Genomic DNA, 16,638 nt, shown 5'->3' on the forward strand with positions numbered 1-16,638 from the left:
GGGCAGGTACAGCTGTGCGTGTTTGTGCGTTAAACAGGCACAGCCGGGCGCTGCCAGCGCGGCCTCCCCCAGCTCCTTCTCCCCCTGGATTCTCTCCGGAGCTGGGGAGCTCCTTCTCCCGCCGGGGAGGGATTCTCTCCGGAGCTGGGGAGCTCCTTCTCCCGCCGGGGAGGGATTCTCTCCGGAGCTGGGGAGCTCCTTCTCCCGCCGGGGAGGGATTTTCTCCGGAGCTGGGGAGCTCCTTCTCCCGCCGGGGAGGGATTCTCTCCGGAGCAGAACGCGTCCTTGCAGGCTCCGGTTGCACGGCCGGGCAGCAGCTGGGGATGCAGAGCCGCCAGATGTGTGCGGGGACATCCCCGCCGTGCAGCACATCTGGTAAGAGCGCAGCTCCCGCACTCCTGCGCGGGTTTGGGAGGCCGTGGGAGGTGCGGGTGCTCCTGCCAGCCTCCAGCCGCTCTCCCATCCTGCTCGGGGAGCTGGCAGGCGCCGGGCGCGGGGCGGGACAGGGCAGGATGGCGTTGCAGGAAGTTCTGCCTGCAAAGCAGCCGCCTCCGCAGCGGAGCCGTGGCCGGGACGGGCACGGCCGGAGGCGGATGGGCAGCTCCGGGCTGCGCTCCGTGAGCCCCGCAGCTCGAGCACGGGCAGCTCGGCGTTCCCGGCTGGAATCCTGCTGGATGAGGTAACCCCGGCGCCGCTGTCGCCCCGCTCGGTGCCAGCCCCGCCGCTGCCCCGGGCTCCTGTCCCTGCGCCGCCACGGCCTCGCCATGGAGCGGGGAGCCGGGAGGGCACAGGGAGGAGGGCACGTCTGCCACCAGAGCCACGGGGGTCCCGAGAGGGGTCCCTGGAAGCGTTCTGCAGCAGGACGGCAGCTCAGGGCCCTCGGCTCAGCAGACGGGCTGGGCAGGGGCTGGAAACGGGGCATGGGACAGCGTGGGGTTTGTTTCCTGCAGAGGCACCGAGGTCGGGACACCTGTGTTCAAGGTCAGCTCCTCTGCCCCCGTCCCTGTGCCTCAGTTTCTCCACCTGGATCGCATATGAAGGGCCTGTAAACAGCGTGGCTTGTGGGGGATGTGAGTGAGTGAGCGAGCTCTCAGCCGACTCGTCCCTTCCTCTCGGCTGGGGTTTGCTTATATCTTTCTCCCCCCGTGCCTCAGTTTCCCAGGATGTTGGGGGCCGTGAGCACCGCCCGGGCTCCTGAAGGATCACCCTGCTGAGCCCTGCTGGGGCGGGAGCCTGAGTCAGCACCAGCACAGCCGGTTCTGCCGGACTGGACCAAGCTGAGGCAGGTAAGGCTGGGCAGGGCTCTGCCGCACCGCATCCCACAGCCCCGTGTGCTCCCCTGAGCACCGCGGAGCCCCTCGCCCACCTCCCCTGTCTTTCAGGTGGACGATGTCCCGGGCCATGCAGTGCCAGAGCTGCCTGCCCCGGGGCAGCTGGGCACAGCTGCCTTGGTCCCTGGCAGGGAGCAGGGGGGCCCGCAGCGTGTCCGTGTGTGCTGCTGCCGTGCCAGGTGAGCTGGGCTCTGTGCCTCTGGCACTCAGCCCCGTCCCCAGGGAAGCCTGTCCCTGTTGGACATCCCTCCCCAGCTGTGCAGGGGCGTGGGGCACCCGAGCGAGGTGTGAAGCTGGGTGGGGTTAGCCCTGCTGGGCTGGAGAGGGCCATCCCTGGCCACGTGCATTCTTCCTCCCCACCAGGTGGTGCAGGCAGGTGTTTCCTCAGGAAGATCCTTCGCACAAGCAGCATCTCCCTCCCCAGGTACAGTCAGTGGCACACGCCTGGGGCTCTTTGTCACAGCACCTGGGTGGCTGAGCTGGCTGCCTTGGCACCAGGGACACTGCTCTGCTTCCACCTAGACAGACACCCAGACCCACCTCCCTGCCTGCTCTGACTCCTGCCCACCTCCTCTGCCTCTCCACGGGTTTTCTGGGAGTGCACAGCCCATGGCTTGCTGACCTGCCTTCACCTCCCAGCCGTGCCCCTACCCTGGCCCCACGCTCTCCCGTGGTGTGGGGGAAGGAAGGGGTGAGCTGGCTCCTCTCAGCACTTGCCACAGCCTCGCTGGTGATCTGCCCACCCTGCCCAGGGCGGGGTTTGGAGCTGCTCCCTGTGAGACTCTCCCTCGTCCTGCAGGGGCTGTGTTCACTACCAGGGAGACTCCCAGGAGAGCTCTGCCCAGCCCAGCCCCTCTCGCCATGGTCAGTCCCAGCTGAGGAACGTGGCCTTTTCTGGTGAGTTTTGCAGTTCTGGTCTGGAGGGAGGGTCCTATACAGCGGGGTGGGGGCAGCTGCTGTCCTGGGCAGTGCGAGGGTTCCCCATAACTGGGTGCTGTCCCCTCTCTGCAGTGCCCTGGGGCAGGCAACTTCCCCAGTCCCCTGCCAGTGAGCAACCCTTGTCATGTCCAGCGCCTTCCTCCTTCCAGGTGCCATCAAGAAGCACCAGAAGAGCCTGTCTGCGTGGTTCAGCCACCAGCCCAATGAGGAGAGGCAGTTCGGCCCTTCCTTCTCTCTGGATGCCGTCCACGTGGACCCAGTGATCCGGGAGAGCTCCCTGGAGGAGATTCTGAAGCCCTCCCCTGATTTAACCATCCAGAACCAGCTCCAGCAGCCCTGCAGAAAGGTTATCAGCCTCCACAGCCTCTTTGACGTGGACGCCTGCGGGCGGCAGGTGAAGAACGTGGTGCTCTACGGCACCGTGGGCACGGGCAAGAGCACCCTCATCAAGAAGATGGTGGTGGACTGGTGCCACGGCCGCCTGCCCCGCTTCCAGCTGGTCATCCCCTTCTCCTGCGAGGACCTGTCCCACAGCCACGCCCACGTGTCCCTGCGGCGCCTCATCACCAAGAAGTACCAGCACCTCCGGGACGTGGTGCCGGTGCTGGAAGCTTCCAACCTCAGGGTGCTCTTCATCCTCAACGGCCTGGAGCGCCTCAACCTGGACTTCCGCCTGGCTGGCACGGAGCTCTGCTGTGACCCCAACGAGCCCGTGCCTCCCTCTGCCATCGTGGTCAACCTGCTGCGGAAATACCTCCTGCCCGAGGTCGGTGTTGCCCTGCTTTGTGCTGGGAAAAGGTTGGGGGTGAGCCCTGAGGCACCACGGGGCTGTTGTGATAATTATTTGCACTCCAGCTTGGCTGGGAGCAAGCAGGCAGCCTCTGTTCCTGGAGGGACTTGCCAAGGTGGCCTCATGTCACTGGTGGGATCTTTGGGGAGGCCTGGTAAGGTAATGAAGGCTGTGACCTTCCAGGCTTTATTTATGTCTAGGACGAAACGGGGAAAGTTCTTCTGTCCCCTCTGCCTGGGCCAGGCTTGATACAGCGCCCTGTGTGCAGCAGCTTTGTGAACCCCAGCCCTGTGGATGGGGCGATCCTTGTGCACCTCTCAGTGGGTTATGCCCTGCTGAGCAGCCCCAAGCTCACCCACCCCTGTGTCCCCAGGCCAGCATCATCGTCACCACGCGCCCGTCGGCCGTGCGCCGCATCCCCGGCAAGTACGTGGGGCGCTACGCCGAGATCTGCGGCTTCTCCGACACCAACCTGCAGAAGCTCTACTTCCAGATGCGCCTCAGCCAGCCTGGCTGCTCTGGAGAGGAAAGCCAGGACCGCCGCTCAGCGGAGCAGGAGAACCTGGTGGAGATGTTGTCGAGGAACTTGGAGCGCCACAACCAAATAACAGCTGCCTGCTTCTTGCCCTCCTACTGCTGGCTGGTGTGCACCACCCTGCACTTCCTCTACTTCACCAGGACGGTTCCTCCCAGCCAGACCCTGACTGGCATCTACACCAGCTTCCTGAGGCTCAACTTCAGCGGGGAGGTGCTGGACAGCAGCGACCCCACACACATCTCCATGATGAAGTACGTGGCCAAGACAGTGGGCAAGCTGGCCTACGAGGGGGTGATGTCCCGCAAGACCTGCTTCTCAGAGGAGGACCTGCAGCAGTGCTTCGAGGTGGAGATGAAGACCGAAAGCGAGCTCAACCTCCTGGAGGTTTTCCGCAGCGACGTCTTCCGCTTCTTCCTCAGCCCGTGCGTGCAGCCGGGCAAGGAGCACACCTTTGTCTTCACCATCCCCGCCATGCAGGAGTACCTGGCAGCCCTGTACGTGGTGCTGGGCGAGAAGAAGACCCTGGCCCAGAGAGTGGGGAAGGAGCTGTCAGAGGTCCTCGGGAAGGTGAGCGAAGATGTGGCGGTGGTTGTGAACATCGTCTCCAAGGTGCTGCCCCTGCGCTTCCTCCCCGTGCTCTTCAACCTGCTCAAGATCTTCCCTCGCTACTTCTCCCGGGTGGGCGGCAAGGACAGGGATACCATTGCCCACACCATGGCAGAGGAGCTGTTCAAAGAGGAGGACTACTACAACGACGATGTCTTGGACCAGATCAACTCCAGCATCCTGGGCGTGGAGGGCCCCATGCGCCACCCCGATGAGGCCCCGGATGATGAGGTCTTCGAGCTCTTCCCCATTTTCATGGGTGGGATCCTGTCCCGCCGCAACCGCGCCATCCTGGAGCAGCTGGGCTGCTCCATCAAGAACCTGGCAGCCTTCGAGATCGCCAAGGCCATGAAGAAGACGGTGATCAGGAAGGGCCGCAGGGGCCTGCCCCCCTCGGAGCTCATGGACTACCTGTTCTTCCTGCACGAGTTCCAGAACGAGCGCTTCACGGCCGAGGCCATCCGCTCCCTCCGCGCTGTCAACCTCTCCTCCGTCAAGATGACCCCTCTCAAGTGCTCTGTGCTGGCATCTGTCATGAGCACCACGTGTCACGAGGTGGAGGAGCTGAACCTCACCTCCTGCAACCTGGACAGCGGCAGCTTGAGGACCCTCTTCCCTGTCCTGCTGCGATGCAAAGCTCTCCAGTGAGTACCACCTCCTCCTGCCCTTTGGCACTGCTCAAAAATTGGTTTTTTTCGCACCTCTGCCCATCACAGGGATGCTTTAGGAGCCCAGGTATGGAAAACTTGGGAAAGGGCATGTTTATCCTCAGTGCAGACCTAGGGAACTACAGCTTCCAACATGCAGCACTCCTTGAGCAGCCTTTGTAGGGCACTGCATGCTGGGATTTGCAGTCCCAGCTCACCCTCCCACAGGAATTTTTGGGAAGCTCCCTGCAGCTGCTACAGGCTGGGCAGGCTGCCAGCTGTCCTGGCAGACCCGAGTCCCTACGGGAAGTTACCCGGCATCCCCGCGCCGTTAGCTCTGTGAGGAGTTTGCTGTCCCAAAGGTGGGAGTCTGGGCTGTGCAGATGTTCCCACAAGCGTTCCAGCACGTTTGTGGAGCTGCAGGTCTTCCTGCCGCCCAGGTGGTGGCGAGACGTGCTCAGCACAGATGGATCGGGCTCTGCAGCTGGGCTGTGCCGCACTTCCTTCCTCCAGATGCTCAGGAGGGCTTGATGGAGCCCCGATCCCTCCTCTGACCTTCACCCACCTCTTGAAGACTCTACCATCCCCTTCCCCTTGCCCTGCTCCTGCTGGCACTGGCTCTGCTGGCTCATGCTCCGGTGCGGTGTCACTGTGCTCCCTTTGGGAGAGGAAACCTGGAGTGGCCTAGTTTGGGGAGCCCAGGGAGGATGGTGATGGGCAAAATGGAGCGGGCAGGGCTGCCAGGCTCGCAGGTAACAGCCATTTCGTTCCTGTCACCCCCATGTCTTGTTCTGCACCAGTCTGCAGCTCAACAGCCTGGGCTCCGACGCCTGCAAGGAAATTCGTGACCTGCTCCTGCATGACAAGTGTGCGGTGAGCAGCCTGCGGTGAGTACGGCCCCCGCCCTGCATGACGCTGCCACTGCTGCCCACCACGTGCCTGGGCACTCCCTGAGCTCCCGTGTCCACAGGCTGGCCAATAACCCCGCTCCCGTGTCCACAGGCTGGCCAATAACCCCGTGGGCGAGCAGGGCGCTCGGTACCTGGCCGAGGCGCTGGCCGGCAACCGCTCGCTGACGCAGCTGTCCCTGCTGCACACCGCGCTGGGGGACCCCGGCGCCGAGGCCATCGCCCAGCACCTGGCCCAGAACCAGCACCTGCAGGAGCTCAACCTGGGCTACAACTCCCTGACGGACGCGGCGGCCCTGCGCGTGGTGGAGGTGGCCAAAAGGCACGAGACGCTGGACAAAGTGCAGTGAGTCCGCTCTGCCGCATCCCCGTCCCTGTGCCGTGTGCCTCTGTCCTTCCCCTCAGCCCTCACCTGTGTCTCCTGCTGCTGTCCCAGCCTCTACTTCAACGACATCAGTGAGGATGGCAAGAGGGCGCTTGACAGCCTGCGCATGGACCGGGACGGCGTCAGGGCTCTGGTTTTCCTCACGGCGGGCACCGACGTCTCCGACTACTGGTCCCACATCCTGAACGTGGTGCAGAGGAACCTGCCCTTCTGGGACCGCGAGCGGGTCCGGCAGCACCTCGCCCTCCTCCTGCAGGACCTGGAGAGCAGCCGCAGCCAGACTGCCAATCCCTGGAGGAAAGCCAAATTCCTGCGAGTCGAGAGCGAGGTCAAGAAAATGCTGGGGAAACTGCAGGATGGGAGCCTCTGACCTGCTGCCCATCCACCAGCCAGGGGTGGGGCAGTGGAGTGTGCCCAGCAGCGCATTCCCTGCGCCCTTACCCAGCTGGAGATGCTGGGTGGATGGTGCTGTCAGAGGTGCTGGGTGTGTGGGGCTCAGCCTCATCTGCAGGCGAGGCTGAAGTGTGGGAATGGGACAGAAACCAGGCCAGGAGCAAATGGGACTTGTTCTTCTGGGCTTGTGGAAAGCCAGCCCCTGCACCCTGGCCAGAGTGCTGGCAGGGAGCAGGATTGGGGCTTGTTTGTGAATCTTTTGGGAGCATTAAAGTGCACCTCTTTATTTCCACTGAAGCACACTAGTACCAAGACTTGATCTCTTCCTGGGGAGGAATGTGGAGCCAGCCCTCCAGCAGCTGGAGTGGAGGGTTCTGCCTTTCCCCATCTCACAGCACCGGCGTGGAGCAGCCCAGCTCTGCTGCAGTGCTGACCCAGTCATTCTCCCTGCCGTGTGTCCCCCTGGAAGCCACCAGGAGCTGTCCCCAAGCCGGGTGTCCCGGGGTGCTGGTTCCTGCTCCCAGCTCCGACTGGCAGTGCCCTGGGGCTGGGAGGGCAGGCAAGACTCGGGGCTGTTTAACCATTAAACCTGGGGCGTCTTGGGAGAGGCGGGGACACTTTCCTGCCACTTCACCCTGTACCTTGCTCCCTCTGGCAATCCCTGCAGCCATGAAGCAAACAAAAGGTATGTGCCGGAAAATCCTCTGGAGACCCTTCCCCACACACACAGGCCCTGCTGCCCGGTGGAGCAAGACAATGTCAGAGCCCAGGCAGCCTGTGGAAAGGAGGAAAAGGCATGCAGGAAAATATCTCCTTGTGGGGATGCTGGGGAGGCATCCCCTCTCCCTGGGTTTGGGGTTCCTTGTGCCCAGAGAGGTGTGGAGGGGTTTTATGGGGGATGTGTGCCGGGGAAGGTCTCCTTTTCCTTCTCCTGGCTCCTGCAGCTCTCTGGGGTCCTGGTGAACCTTCTCAACCCTCACTGAAGAGCCCTGTAAACCCCCAGGACTGACCCCATCTGCTTGGCCCTGCTTTGCCCCCGCAGTGAGCGCCCGTGGGACCTGAGCAGCAGGTCCTGCTGTTGGGAATGCAGGAGGACAGTGGTGACAGGGCCAAGGAACCACCTGTGCTGAGAGACAGAGGGGCTTGGGGGCTGTGTGGGCTTGGCAAACCCCCTCACCTGGCACGGCAGGCTCAGCCTGCGAGTGGACAAGCCCTGAGTGCTCGAGAGCGTGGGGTCTGCTCCCAGCCCCCCACCTCCTCTGCTGACCTCTCCTCTCCCTCTGCAGGGCTCGAGGGAGACAAGATGTCCATCATGTAAGTGCTGATCTCCCCTTGACCAGGGGCTTTCTGGGGCTCAGGAGAGATGTGGGGAATGGTCCAAGAGGGAAGTCCCCTCTGTCTTCTCCCAGGGAAAATGAGGCAGAGGCCTCATTTGGTCCTTTCTGTGAGGAACAAGCTCCCCAAGGCTGGGGAAGGCAGGGGCAAGGCCGTCCTGCACTAACATGGCCTCTCCTGCCCTTTGTCATTTCAGAAAATTTGAATTTAACCCCAAAGTTGGGATCGACAACCCTGCCTTGACACTGACTGAGGACACGGGTAAATACATGCCCTCATCTCCCAGGGTGTCCTTGTGTCTGCACGGGGCTGTGGCACCTGGGCACTGCCAGGGTCCTGCGCTCTCTGTCACACTGGGCACCTGTGGGAGGTGAACACAGAAGGGATGAGCAGATCTGCAGCCCAGGATGGGGTGGAGAACTTGTGTGAGGATCCCTGCAGAGCCCTGCTCATGGGCTGTGCCCCTACACAGATGCTGAGGGTGTGGGGGAGCCCCGCTTCTACCTGCTGACCAAGGAGAGCACGGAGACCTTCGGCTTCTGCCTGCACGAGGAGCTGGGCTGCCAGGGCCACGTCATCCGGCAGCTTGAGCTGGGGGGGGTGGCCCAGCGCAGGGGGCTGCAGGACGGGGACCGGCTACTCCAGGTCAATGGCCACTTCGTGGACCACATGGACCACCTCAGGGTAAGCTGGGAGCATCCCATGGGGACGCCTGGGTCCTGCCCAGGCAGGGGCACAGGGGATGCGTGACCCCTGCTGACCCCAGGGACCCTGATGCCACCCCATCAGAGGGGTTCCTGCCCAGGGTTCACAGCCTGGGTCCTTCCAGGTGGTGCAGAAGATCAAGGCCAGCGGGAACCAGGTCCTGCTGGCAGTGCTGGACGGTGACTCCTACGAAGCAGCCAAATCCCTGGGCAGGGACCTGTCCCAGATGCTGCCGGATGACATCCGCCCGCGCCTCTGCCACGTCACGAGGGACAAAAGCGGCTTTGGCTTCAGCGTGTCCTGTCCAGAAGGTAAAGCAGGATGCTGCCTCCACGAGCCCCCCTGCTGTAGCACCTCACTCACCCCAAAGAGCCCCTTCTGCTCCTCCTGCAGGCACCAAGGGCACCTTCCAGCTGTCGGTGCTGCAGGACGGGCCAGCGGACAGAGCAGGGGTGCCGCCAGGCTGCTGGCTGCTGGAGCTGAACGGGGACAGCGTCAAGAGCTACTCCCACACGCAGCTCACCAAAAAGGTGCCTGCTCCTGGCATGGGGGGCGAGGGACGGGGCTGACAGTGTCACTGAGCGCCCCGTGCTTCCCATCCAGCTTAAGCAGAGCGGCAACAAGGTGACGCTGCTGGTGGCATCCAGCGCCGTGGAGGAGTTTTATCGCCTGCGGGGCCTGCGGGTCACGGCTGCCTTGGCAGACGCCTCCAGGCTCCCCTTCAAGGTCCGGGAGCTGCACCTGGTGAAGGGTCCCGCTGGCTACGGGTTCCTGCTCAAGGAGGATGACTGCAGCTCGGGAGGAGTAGGTGAGGGGGCTGAGAGGGGCAGTTTGTACCTGAGCAAGGCACTTCTGAGCGTTGGGAAGAGCTGACAGCTCTGTGCCTGCAATGGGACCCTGTCCCCACCTGCACGCGGGGGTCAGCAGAGCCAGTTCCCCTCTGTGAGCCTCTGCCCCGCTGTGGCAGGCCAGTTCCTGTGGGAAGTGGATGTGGGGCTGCCGGCCGAGCAGGCAGGGATGAGGGAAGGGGACCGTGTGCTGGCAGTGAACGGGGAGAGCATCGAGGGGCTGGACCACGAGCAGACCGTGCACAGGATCCGTGCCCGGGAGGACCAGGTGACGCTGCTGGTCATCGACCCCGCTGGGGATGAGTTCTACCACTCGGTAGGTTTTGGGGGCACAGTCCTGCTCTGGCCGGGGAGCCCTGCGGTGCTGTGGGGCTGCACGGTGGGATGGGTGTCCTCCACAGGGGCTGTGTGTCCATCCCTTTTCTGCTCTTCCAGATCGGGCTGTCCCCCCTGCAGTTCTTTGAGCACAGTGACCCCGCCTCAGGCTCCTGCACACCCTCCCTGCCCTCTCGCAGTGGCTCCCCTGCACTCTGTGACGTTGAGGTGGGACCCAAGGGACCTGTGTCCTGGCTGATGGCTGCAGCCAACAGTATAGAGATCATTCAGGTAACCCCTCAGGGCAGCGCTCACAGCCTGGCAGTGCTCTGAGTGCTGCCACCCTCCTATTCCACCCATCCTCACATTTCCCTGGCACCTGTGGTACTGCCAGGAGGAGGCTGTGTGGTCCCCTGGCCACAGGGGCCAGGCAGAAACACCCCTCCAACCTGTGTCCCCGCAGAGCCAGCGCCAGGAGGAGCACACAAAGCTGTGCCAGGCATTCTAAGAGCCCAGGAGCCTCTGGATGGGCTCTCCCACACAGCACCTCCACCCAGGCCACGTCCAGCCCCTCGGGCCTCAGCACTGCTCAGCATGGACCCTGCACACGCAGCTCCTGTGTCTCCGTGCCTGGCTCACAGCATGACACTCCCAGGGACTCGTCTCTGCTCACCGAGGCTGGCTCAGAGCTTTTATCAACCACAGTGGCAGCTCCTCATAACCTGACCACAGACCTGTGTCTTTGCCTGCCCAGCTACCTCCAGGGATTTCTCAGGACTTTGCACTGAAGCCTTTGCCCAGCTCCAGGCTCTGGGAGTTCCCAGGAGAGCTGAGGCACTGCCCTCTGCACCACGACCCAGGGGACTTGAGGGGTGGCTCAGATCTGCACGTGCATGGACATCCCTCCTGTGCTTCTCCTCTCATCCTCTCCCTGAACCTGTGGGCAGTGAGTGTCCACCACCCACCACCACCCTGTTCCTGCACCACCCTTTTGGGGTGTGATTAAAGGACAAATCCACACTGCAGTTTGTGTGGGTGATCTTATGGACAGCACTGCGACTTGGCAGCACATCCCAGGGCCACATCCAGCCTCTCTTCCCAAGCCTGGAGCTGGGCAGTGGATGTAGAAAGCTCTCCAGGTGTGCTGCTGGAAGGGTAGGGGCTGAGAGCCATCCTGAGAGCCCCTGGGCACTGTGCCTCCAGGAATCTGAGAGCAAACTCCTGCAGGCATCCCCTGTGCTCCACAGCAAGGGTTGTTCCTGAGGGTTCCCCTTGCAGGTGACACAGCAGGAGCATCCGTTCCTGCCCTGCCAGGGCTGTGACAGTGCTGGGGGAGGGGGACAGGGGGGAATCCCAGCGGGGAAATTTCACCTCTCTGCCAAGCGTGGGAGAGTGAAAACGAGCACGGAGTTTTGCATGTGGCCAAGAACCACAAACCTCTGGCTGAGGTTTTACCTCGGCCCCTTCTCGAGCGTGAACGGAAACGCCACAGTGGAGTCCCCGCCTCTGTGAGCTCTGAGCTCAGTGCAGGCAGCTGGGGTGCAAGAAGTCCTTGTCCAGAGCCCTTGGGAGCTGACAGCTCGGGAGGGAGCAGGGCTGGCCAGCTGCAGGCTGCTTTGGGGGTGAATGGTCAAGGGAGAGGTGGGAAAAGCTTGGCTGGGAGCCCCCAGCAGCACCATGGTGTGGGGTCCCTGCAGCTGTCCCAAAAGTGCCAAGTGAAACCCTCCCAAGAGTCCCAAGTGAGACAGTCACAACAGTCCCAAGCAAAATCAACCTTTGCTTGAAGTCTCACAGCCCCAGCTCGGAGTGAATCATGCCCAGAGAAGCAGATAGTCAGGAATGCAATTACTCAAGCGTGTTCCCTGATCTCTTTGGATCAGAGCCATGGTGATTTTTGTACTTGGCTCTCACAAAGCCAGTGTTGCCCTCCCCAGTTCTCTCCCCAGGTACTTGTGGTAGCGTGGAGCTGGCCAGGGCACCCGCTGGTGGTCAATCCGGCTTGACTATTAGCCAGAATCCATTAGCACCTAATGGGAAAAGCCTCAGGAACACGGCCTCAATAAACGTTGACATATTTGAGGTCAATATAATCCTTAGGAAAATTTGCCCAGGTAATTAAAGCCAGACAAGGAGTTGCCTGTCCCAGAAATATTTACCAAGCTTTACCAAAGGCAATAAAACGAAGGCAGGGAGTTTTACAACCAATCCATGCTGGGCTCCCTTGTTGTGTTTAGTGCTGCTTCCTGCTGTGCTGTCCATTTGGCTCCTCAGCAAGCGGGTGCCACAGGGGAAGCAAAGCTCCCTGGAGGAGGCTGGATCCAGAGGTTGAGGCTGTGCTGTCCAAGCTCCAAGCCCGAGTTTGGGGTGCTCACGTTCCCCAGACTGATGTGGCCAAACGCACAGTTTGCCTTTGCCTGGGCTCCCGTCGCAGCCCCTGTGGGAGGCTGAGGCCGTGTGGTACCAGTCACAGCTGGTTTTTGCAAAAGGATGAGTCCTCCTGCCTGGAGAGGAGATGAGAAGAGGATCTGAAGGCAGCAAAGAAACAGAACTCAACTGACTTTCCAGCCCATGTTGTAATTTTTTTAAAAAGTTTGTTGGTGTCAGCTCTGACAAACTCACTCCTTGGTTCCCTTTAGATTCCCTGGTCCCCTTTTCTCTCCCCAGTCCCTTTTCACACCCTGGTTCCCATTTCTCTCCCTTGTCTCCTTTTGACCCCCTGGTTCTCTTTTCTCCCCCCGCTCTCTTTTCTCTCCCTGATCCCTTTTCTCTCCCTGGTCCCTTTTCTCTCCCCGGTCCCACTTTCTCTCCCGGGTCCTCTTTTCTCTCCCTGTTGCTCTCATTGCCCGGCTCCCGCTCCTTCTCCCGCTGGAGCCGGGATGCCGGGAACAGGGACTCAGCCCCGGTGGGCTCTGCCTCCCCCTGCCTTTGCGGGGAGAGGCCTCAGGTACCTGCCCGGTGCACTGGACGCTCTCCCGTTCCCAGTCCCTCCCTGCCATGGCGATGCCGGTGCCGCTCCTGCCTCGGCCACATCCCTCTGTGGGAGAGGGGCCGTGCAGCGCCGCTTCCCCGCGTCCGGGCCGTTCTTAGAAAAGGGAAGGCGTCTCCAGGAAAGGGGAAGCGGTCCCGTTTCGCAAGCCGGGCGAGGGGCACGGGAAGGGCCGCGAAGGCCGCGGGTCCCTCCCGGGGGCGGCGGGGCGAGCGCGGCCCCCGCGTTCCCATGGCGACCGCGCCCCGCCCCGCCCCGCCCGCACCAAGCATGGCCGCCGCGCCGCCCTCACGCCGCCGCGCCGCGCATGCGCCTCGCTCCCCGGCCAATCACCGCCGGCTCCTCCCCGGAGGAGGGGGCGTGGCCGGGCGCGCGGGGGGGCGGGCGGCCAATCAGCGCCGGCGAGGAGGGCGGGGCCTCGCTGGAACCGGGCGCCGCCGCCGCCGCCACCGCCCACGGCCGCCGCCGCCGCCCTGCCCGGCCCGGCCCGGCCCGGAGCGCCCTCAGCCCGGTCCCCTCCAGGGCCGCGGCCCCGGTGCCGGACGGGCCCCACGGGCCGGGTGTGGGCGCCCCCATGTCGGCGCCGCTGAAGAAGGGCCCCGGCGGGCTCATCGGGCTGATGAAGGACGCGTTCCAGCCGCACCACCACCACCTCGGGCCGCACCAGCCCGGCGCCGTGGACAAGAAGATGGTGGAGAAGTGCTGGAAGCTCATGGATAAGGTGGGGAGGGCGGTGCGATGGAAGCGGCCGCGGGGGGCTGAGGTGGGGTGGGGTGGCTGTGGCATAGGGCTGGCCTGGGGGGTTTGGGACCCCGGGATCAGAGGGGTACTGGGATGAGCCTGGAGCTACGGGGTGGGCTGGGAGAGGGGGGTCTGTGCCTCGAGGGGGAATATTTGGGGGGCTGAGAGGTGTGTGGGCACAGAACGGGGTGCAGCGCCTTGGGGGAAGGATGTAGTGAGCGTGGAGTGACAGGGCAAGGGGGAATGGCTTCGCACTGGTGGAAGGCAGGGTTAGATGGGATATTGGGTACAAACTTTTCCTTGGCAGGGTGGGCAGGCCCTGGCACAGGGTGGCAGAGCAGCTGTGGCTGCCCCTGGATACCTGGCAGTGCCCAAGGCCAGGCTGGACAGGGCTTGGAGCAGCCTGGGACAGTGGGAGGTGTCCCTGCCAGGGACTGGGACAAGATGGGCTTTAAGGTCCTTCCAACCCCAACCATTCTGTGATTCCACGTGCGACCTGAGGAGAGGTGAGCGATGGAGGAGAGGCCAGAGGCAGCATGGGAATGGGATGCCAGGATGGGAAGGCATCAAGGGAGATCAGCAGCTCTGCAAAGAACAAGGTGCAGGAAGAGGGGAGAGTTTGGAATGGAGGATTTGGAAGTGCCTGAGAGGATCTGGGATGCTTCCCCAGGGCAGTGGTCACAGCCCTAAGGCTGCCAGAGCCCAGCATCTCAGGCACAGGGTGGGATTGTTGGGGGGTCCTGTGCAAGGCCAGCAGTTGCACTGGGTGATCCTCGTGGGTCCCTAACAAGCCAGGATATTCTGTGACATCTGTATCAATCACATACGTGTACACATAATGCCAGTCCTGACGGTGCTGGGAATGGGGTGGGAGCTGCAGCTGCTGACAGCAGCAGGACAAGGGAGAAGTCCAGGATTTGCTCCTTGGAAGCAAATAGAGCCTGGTGTGTTGGTAGTGGATGGTGAAGCTTTGTGGCAGGTCAGGTTATTCCTTTTGGAATGAACAGGAATGTTGCTGCACTCAGGACAAAACCTTTTCCTTAAAACTGAGGGAAAGCTGTAAAAGCCTGAATAAACCCTTTTGCAATAAGTACATGTAGCTACAGAAAGATAAAGTATCATGTGATGTTTAGCAAGAAAAACTTGTGGCGTGGGAGCTGGAAAGGCCTTCTTCCAGTCCCACACCTTTAGGAGGGGCACGGCTCTCTGGGGTCATTAGGACTCTCCACTCCTCCTCCTCCTCCTTTTCAAATGCCAGGAAATGGCTCTTGCCGGGGGCAGGACACCAGACCTTTTGGCCTGTTGGTGTGATGGGATATTTGATTTACTGGCCTGGCTAGGTGTGCTGGTCAGTCCAGTGTTTTCAGAAGTCCTGGGGAGTTGTCAGGGAATGATCAAGTGAGTGAAAGCAGGCACGCAGAAATAGGCACAAAATTAAAATCTAACATTTTTGTGGAATTTTCATTGATTATTACTATTCAGCCCTGAAATCAAGGCTAGGTTTGACATGTTGCAGTCTGAAATGTACAGTGCATTTTATGACACTGAGGTCAGGGCCCTACAAGTAGTGTAGAGTAAAGAGCATCACCCAAGTTGCCCCCAGGCCTTGGGGACTGTCACCTGGCCACCTCCTTCCCCTCTGGGAGCAGAGCAGGCAGGGATTCTGGGCATCCCTCATCCAATTTCCCCTCAGGCTCATGCATTTTCGTTCTCTTTCCCCTGCCTTGTTTATCCATGCAGTGTCTGAACCTCCTGCAGTAAGTGCTAAAAGCAGGCAGAGCAAATGACTTCTTTAAAGGCGTATTAAATTCTATTCCTGCCAAGAAATCACTCTGTGTTGGCTGGCTCAACAAAAGGCACGGTTTGTAGTTGTGCCTTGCTGTGCCTGTGATGAGCTTTGATCACCTACAGAGACTGGGCCAGAGCAAAAAACCCTTTTGAGAAGTGCCATTGGCTCTGTTACACACTCTGAGGGCCAAGCACAAGTGCTAATGTAGGAAAGGCAATTTGGGCATGGAAACAGGACCCTAAATAAGTGTGACCTGTAAGAATGCACATCTTCATCTAGGGAATATGTAGATGACAACTTGTATTTGACTTCATAACCTGCTCTGCTCAAAGGAAAAGACTTGCCTGAAAAAAAAAAAAAAGCTGATTATTGTGGCATTTTAAATGCAGTGGGATGTTTTTTGGGGGGAAATTTCACAGCTTTAGGTCTTTATAGCAGGTTGGACGTGTTCTCTCTCCACTGACAGAAAAGCCAAGGCTGTTGCTGTATTTGTCACAAGTTACATCAACCTCTTTTGACTCCAGGTTTACTCCTAGGCAGCATCCAGAAGCTCTCAGGCTTGAAGTCTTGTTCAGTCTGATTTCTACAAAAGGAGAGATCTGGCTCTGAAAAGCCTTTGAGATTTCAGTTAGATTTCAGCTGTACTTATGCACACTCAAAGAACACATCTGAATTAAAATCTCTTTAGTGGTGTAGCAAAAACCCAGAGAAGCTCATGGTGAGAAGGGCTAAATGAATGGAAGGTGTTGAGAACGGGTTAGATTTCTGGGCCAAGAGCATGAAATTCCAGGTGCAGATAAAAAACCTGCTTGTGTGCATGTTTAATAGATGATGTTTTTGCCTCTCAGAGCTGCGTGCTGTGTCTGTGTGGGTACACTACACTCACGACCTCATTTGTTAGTCTGCATAATTAGCTGGTGTTGTCAAAGCATTCGTGCATCTCTGCTTTCGGATGTGACTGATGAATTTCCTATGCAAGTTGATTCTTGTCCAAATATTTTCCCTGTAATGCTCTCCATAAGCTGCCTGACATACTTATGTCTTTCAGATCCTTTCATTTGAAGCCCTAATTTTTTGTCAGTACCATTCCTCCCACAGCTACATGTGGTCACACAGAGCATGGACATAAAATAGCCCTTTCCATCCCTGTTGGATGTTCCCCTTCAGCTGAATGAGGTGATATTTATGCATTTCTCTGCAGAACAGAGATTAAATGCAGCCCCCTGGAGTTCACTGCTGTGGGTGGTATCTGAGGAATAGGTGGGTTAGTCATGAGCTGCTTGGGATAGAGCAGAGTGGAATAAATGTGGGAAGGCACAGAGGAGGAAGAGGAGCTTTGAGATAAAGCTTCTCTAAAGGGTTTCCTGATACCATTCAGTTCC

The 16,638-nt window shown here is 60.5% G+C and overlaps 2 protein-coding genes and 1 long non-coding RNA gene across 8 annotated transcripts in view; 2 read left to right on the top strand and 1 right to left on the bottom strand.

Annotated features, from left to right (window-relative positions):
- The first annotated feature begins 235 nt into the window (after nucleotides 1-235).
- Nucleotides 236-8,370, top strand: NLRX1 (NLR family member X1). 6 transcript variants are annotated; one of them, XM_053963500.1, is made up of 14 exons: nucleotides 540-679; nucleotides 951-1,070; nucleotides 1,155-1,286; nucleotides 1,383-1,510; nucleotides 1,695-1,755; nucleotides 2,131-2,228; nucleotides 2,420-3,036; nucleotides 3,434-4,848; nucleotides 5,652-5,738; nucleotides 5,854-6,105; nucleotides 6,196-6,472; nucleotides 7,824-7,851; nucleotides 8,069-8,133; nucleotides 8,345-8,370. In XM_053963500.1, coding segments are annotated over exons 4-13 (2,958 nt in total). In that variant the 5' UTR covers nucleotides 540-679; nucleotides 951-1,070; nucleotides 1,155-1,286; nucleotides 1,383-1,389; the 3' UTR covers nucleotides 8,071-8,133; nucleotides 8,345-8,370. The 6 variants fall into 6 exon arrangements, with proteins under 6 accessions (XP_053819474.1, XP_053819475.1, XP_053819470.1 ...); XM_053963495.1 differs by lacking the exons at nucleotides 7,824-7,851; nucleotides 8,069-8,133; nucleotides 8,345-8,370 and having other exon boundaries at nucleotides 951-1,074; nucleotides 6,196-6,834; XM_053963494.1 differs by lacking the exons at nucleotides 7,824-7,851; nucleotides 8,069-8,133; nucleotides 8,345-8,370 and having other exon boundaries at nucleotides 6,196-6,834.
- Nucleotides 8,371-11,812: 3,442 nt separating this feature from the next.
- On the bottom strand, nucleotides 11,813-12,978 carry LOC128799227 (uncharacterized). The gene is made up of 2 exons (XR_008434675.1): nucleotides 12,689-12,978; nucleotides 11,813-12,241 (listed from the first exon to the last, which is right to left on the bottom strand). It is a non-coding gene; the product is annotated as an uncharacterized LOC128799227 (long non-coding RNA).
- A 225-nt stretch (nucleotides 12,979-13,203) lies between these two features.
- The window catches only part of CBL (Cbl proto-oncogene), a 34,235-nt gene continuing 30,800 nt past the window's right edge, over nucleotides 13,204-16,638 (top strand). Inside the window, exon 1 of the mRNA XM_053963331.1 lies at nucleotides 13,204-13,447. Coding sequence (XP_053819306.1) covers nucleotides 13,301-13,447 — 147 coding nt within the window. The 5' untranslated portion in view covers nucleotides 13,204-13,300. The remainder of the gene's footprint in view (nucleotides 13,448-16,638) is intronic.

This window comes from Vidua chalybeata, chromosome 23 (assembly GCF_026979565.1).
Source record: "Vidua chalybeata isolate OUT-0048 chromosome 23, bVidCha1 merged haplotype, whole genome shotgun sequence".
Classification (NCBI taxonomy): domain Eukaryota; kingdom Metazoa; phylum Chordata; class Aves; order Passeriformes; family Viduidae; genus Vidua; species Vidua chalybeata.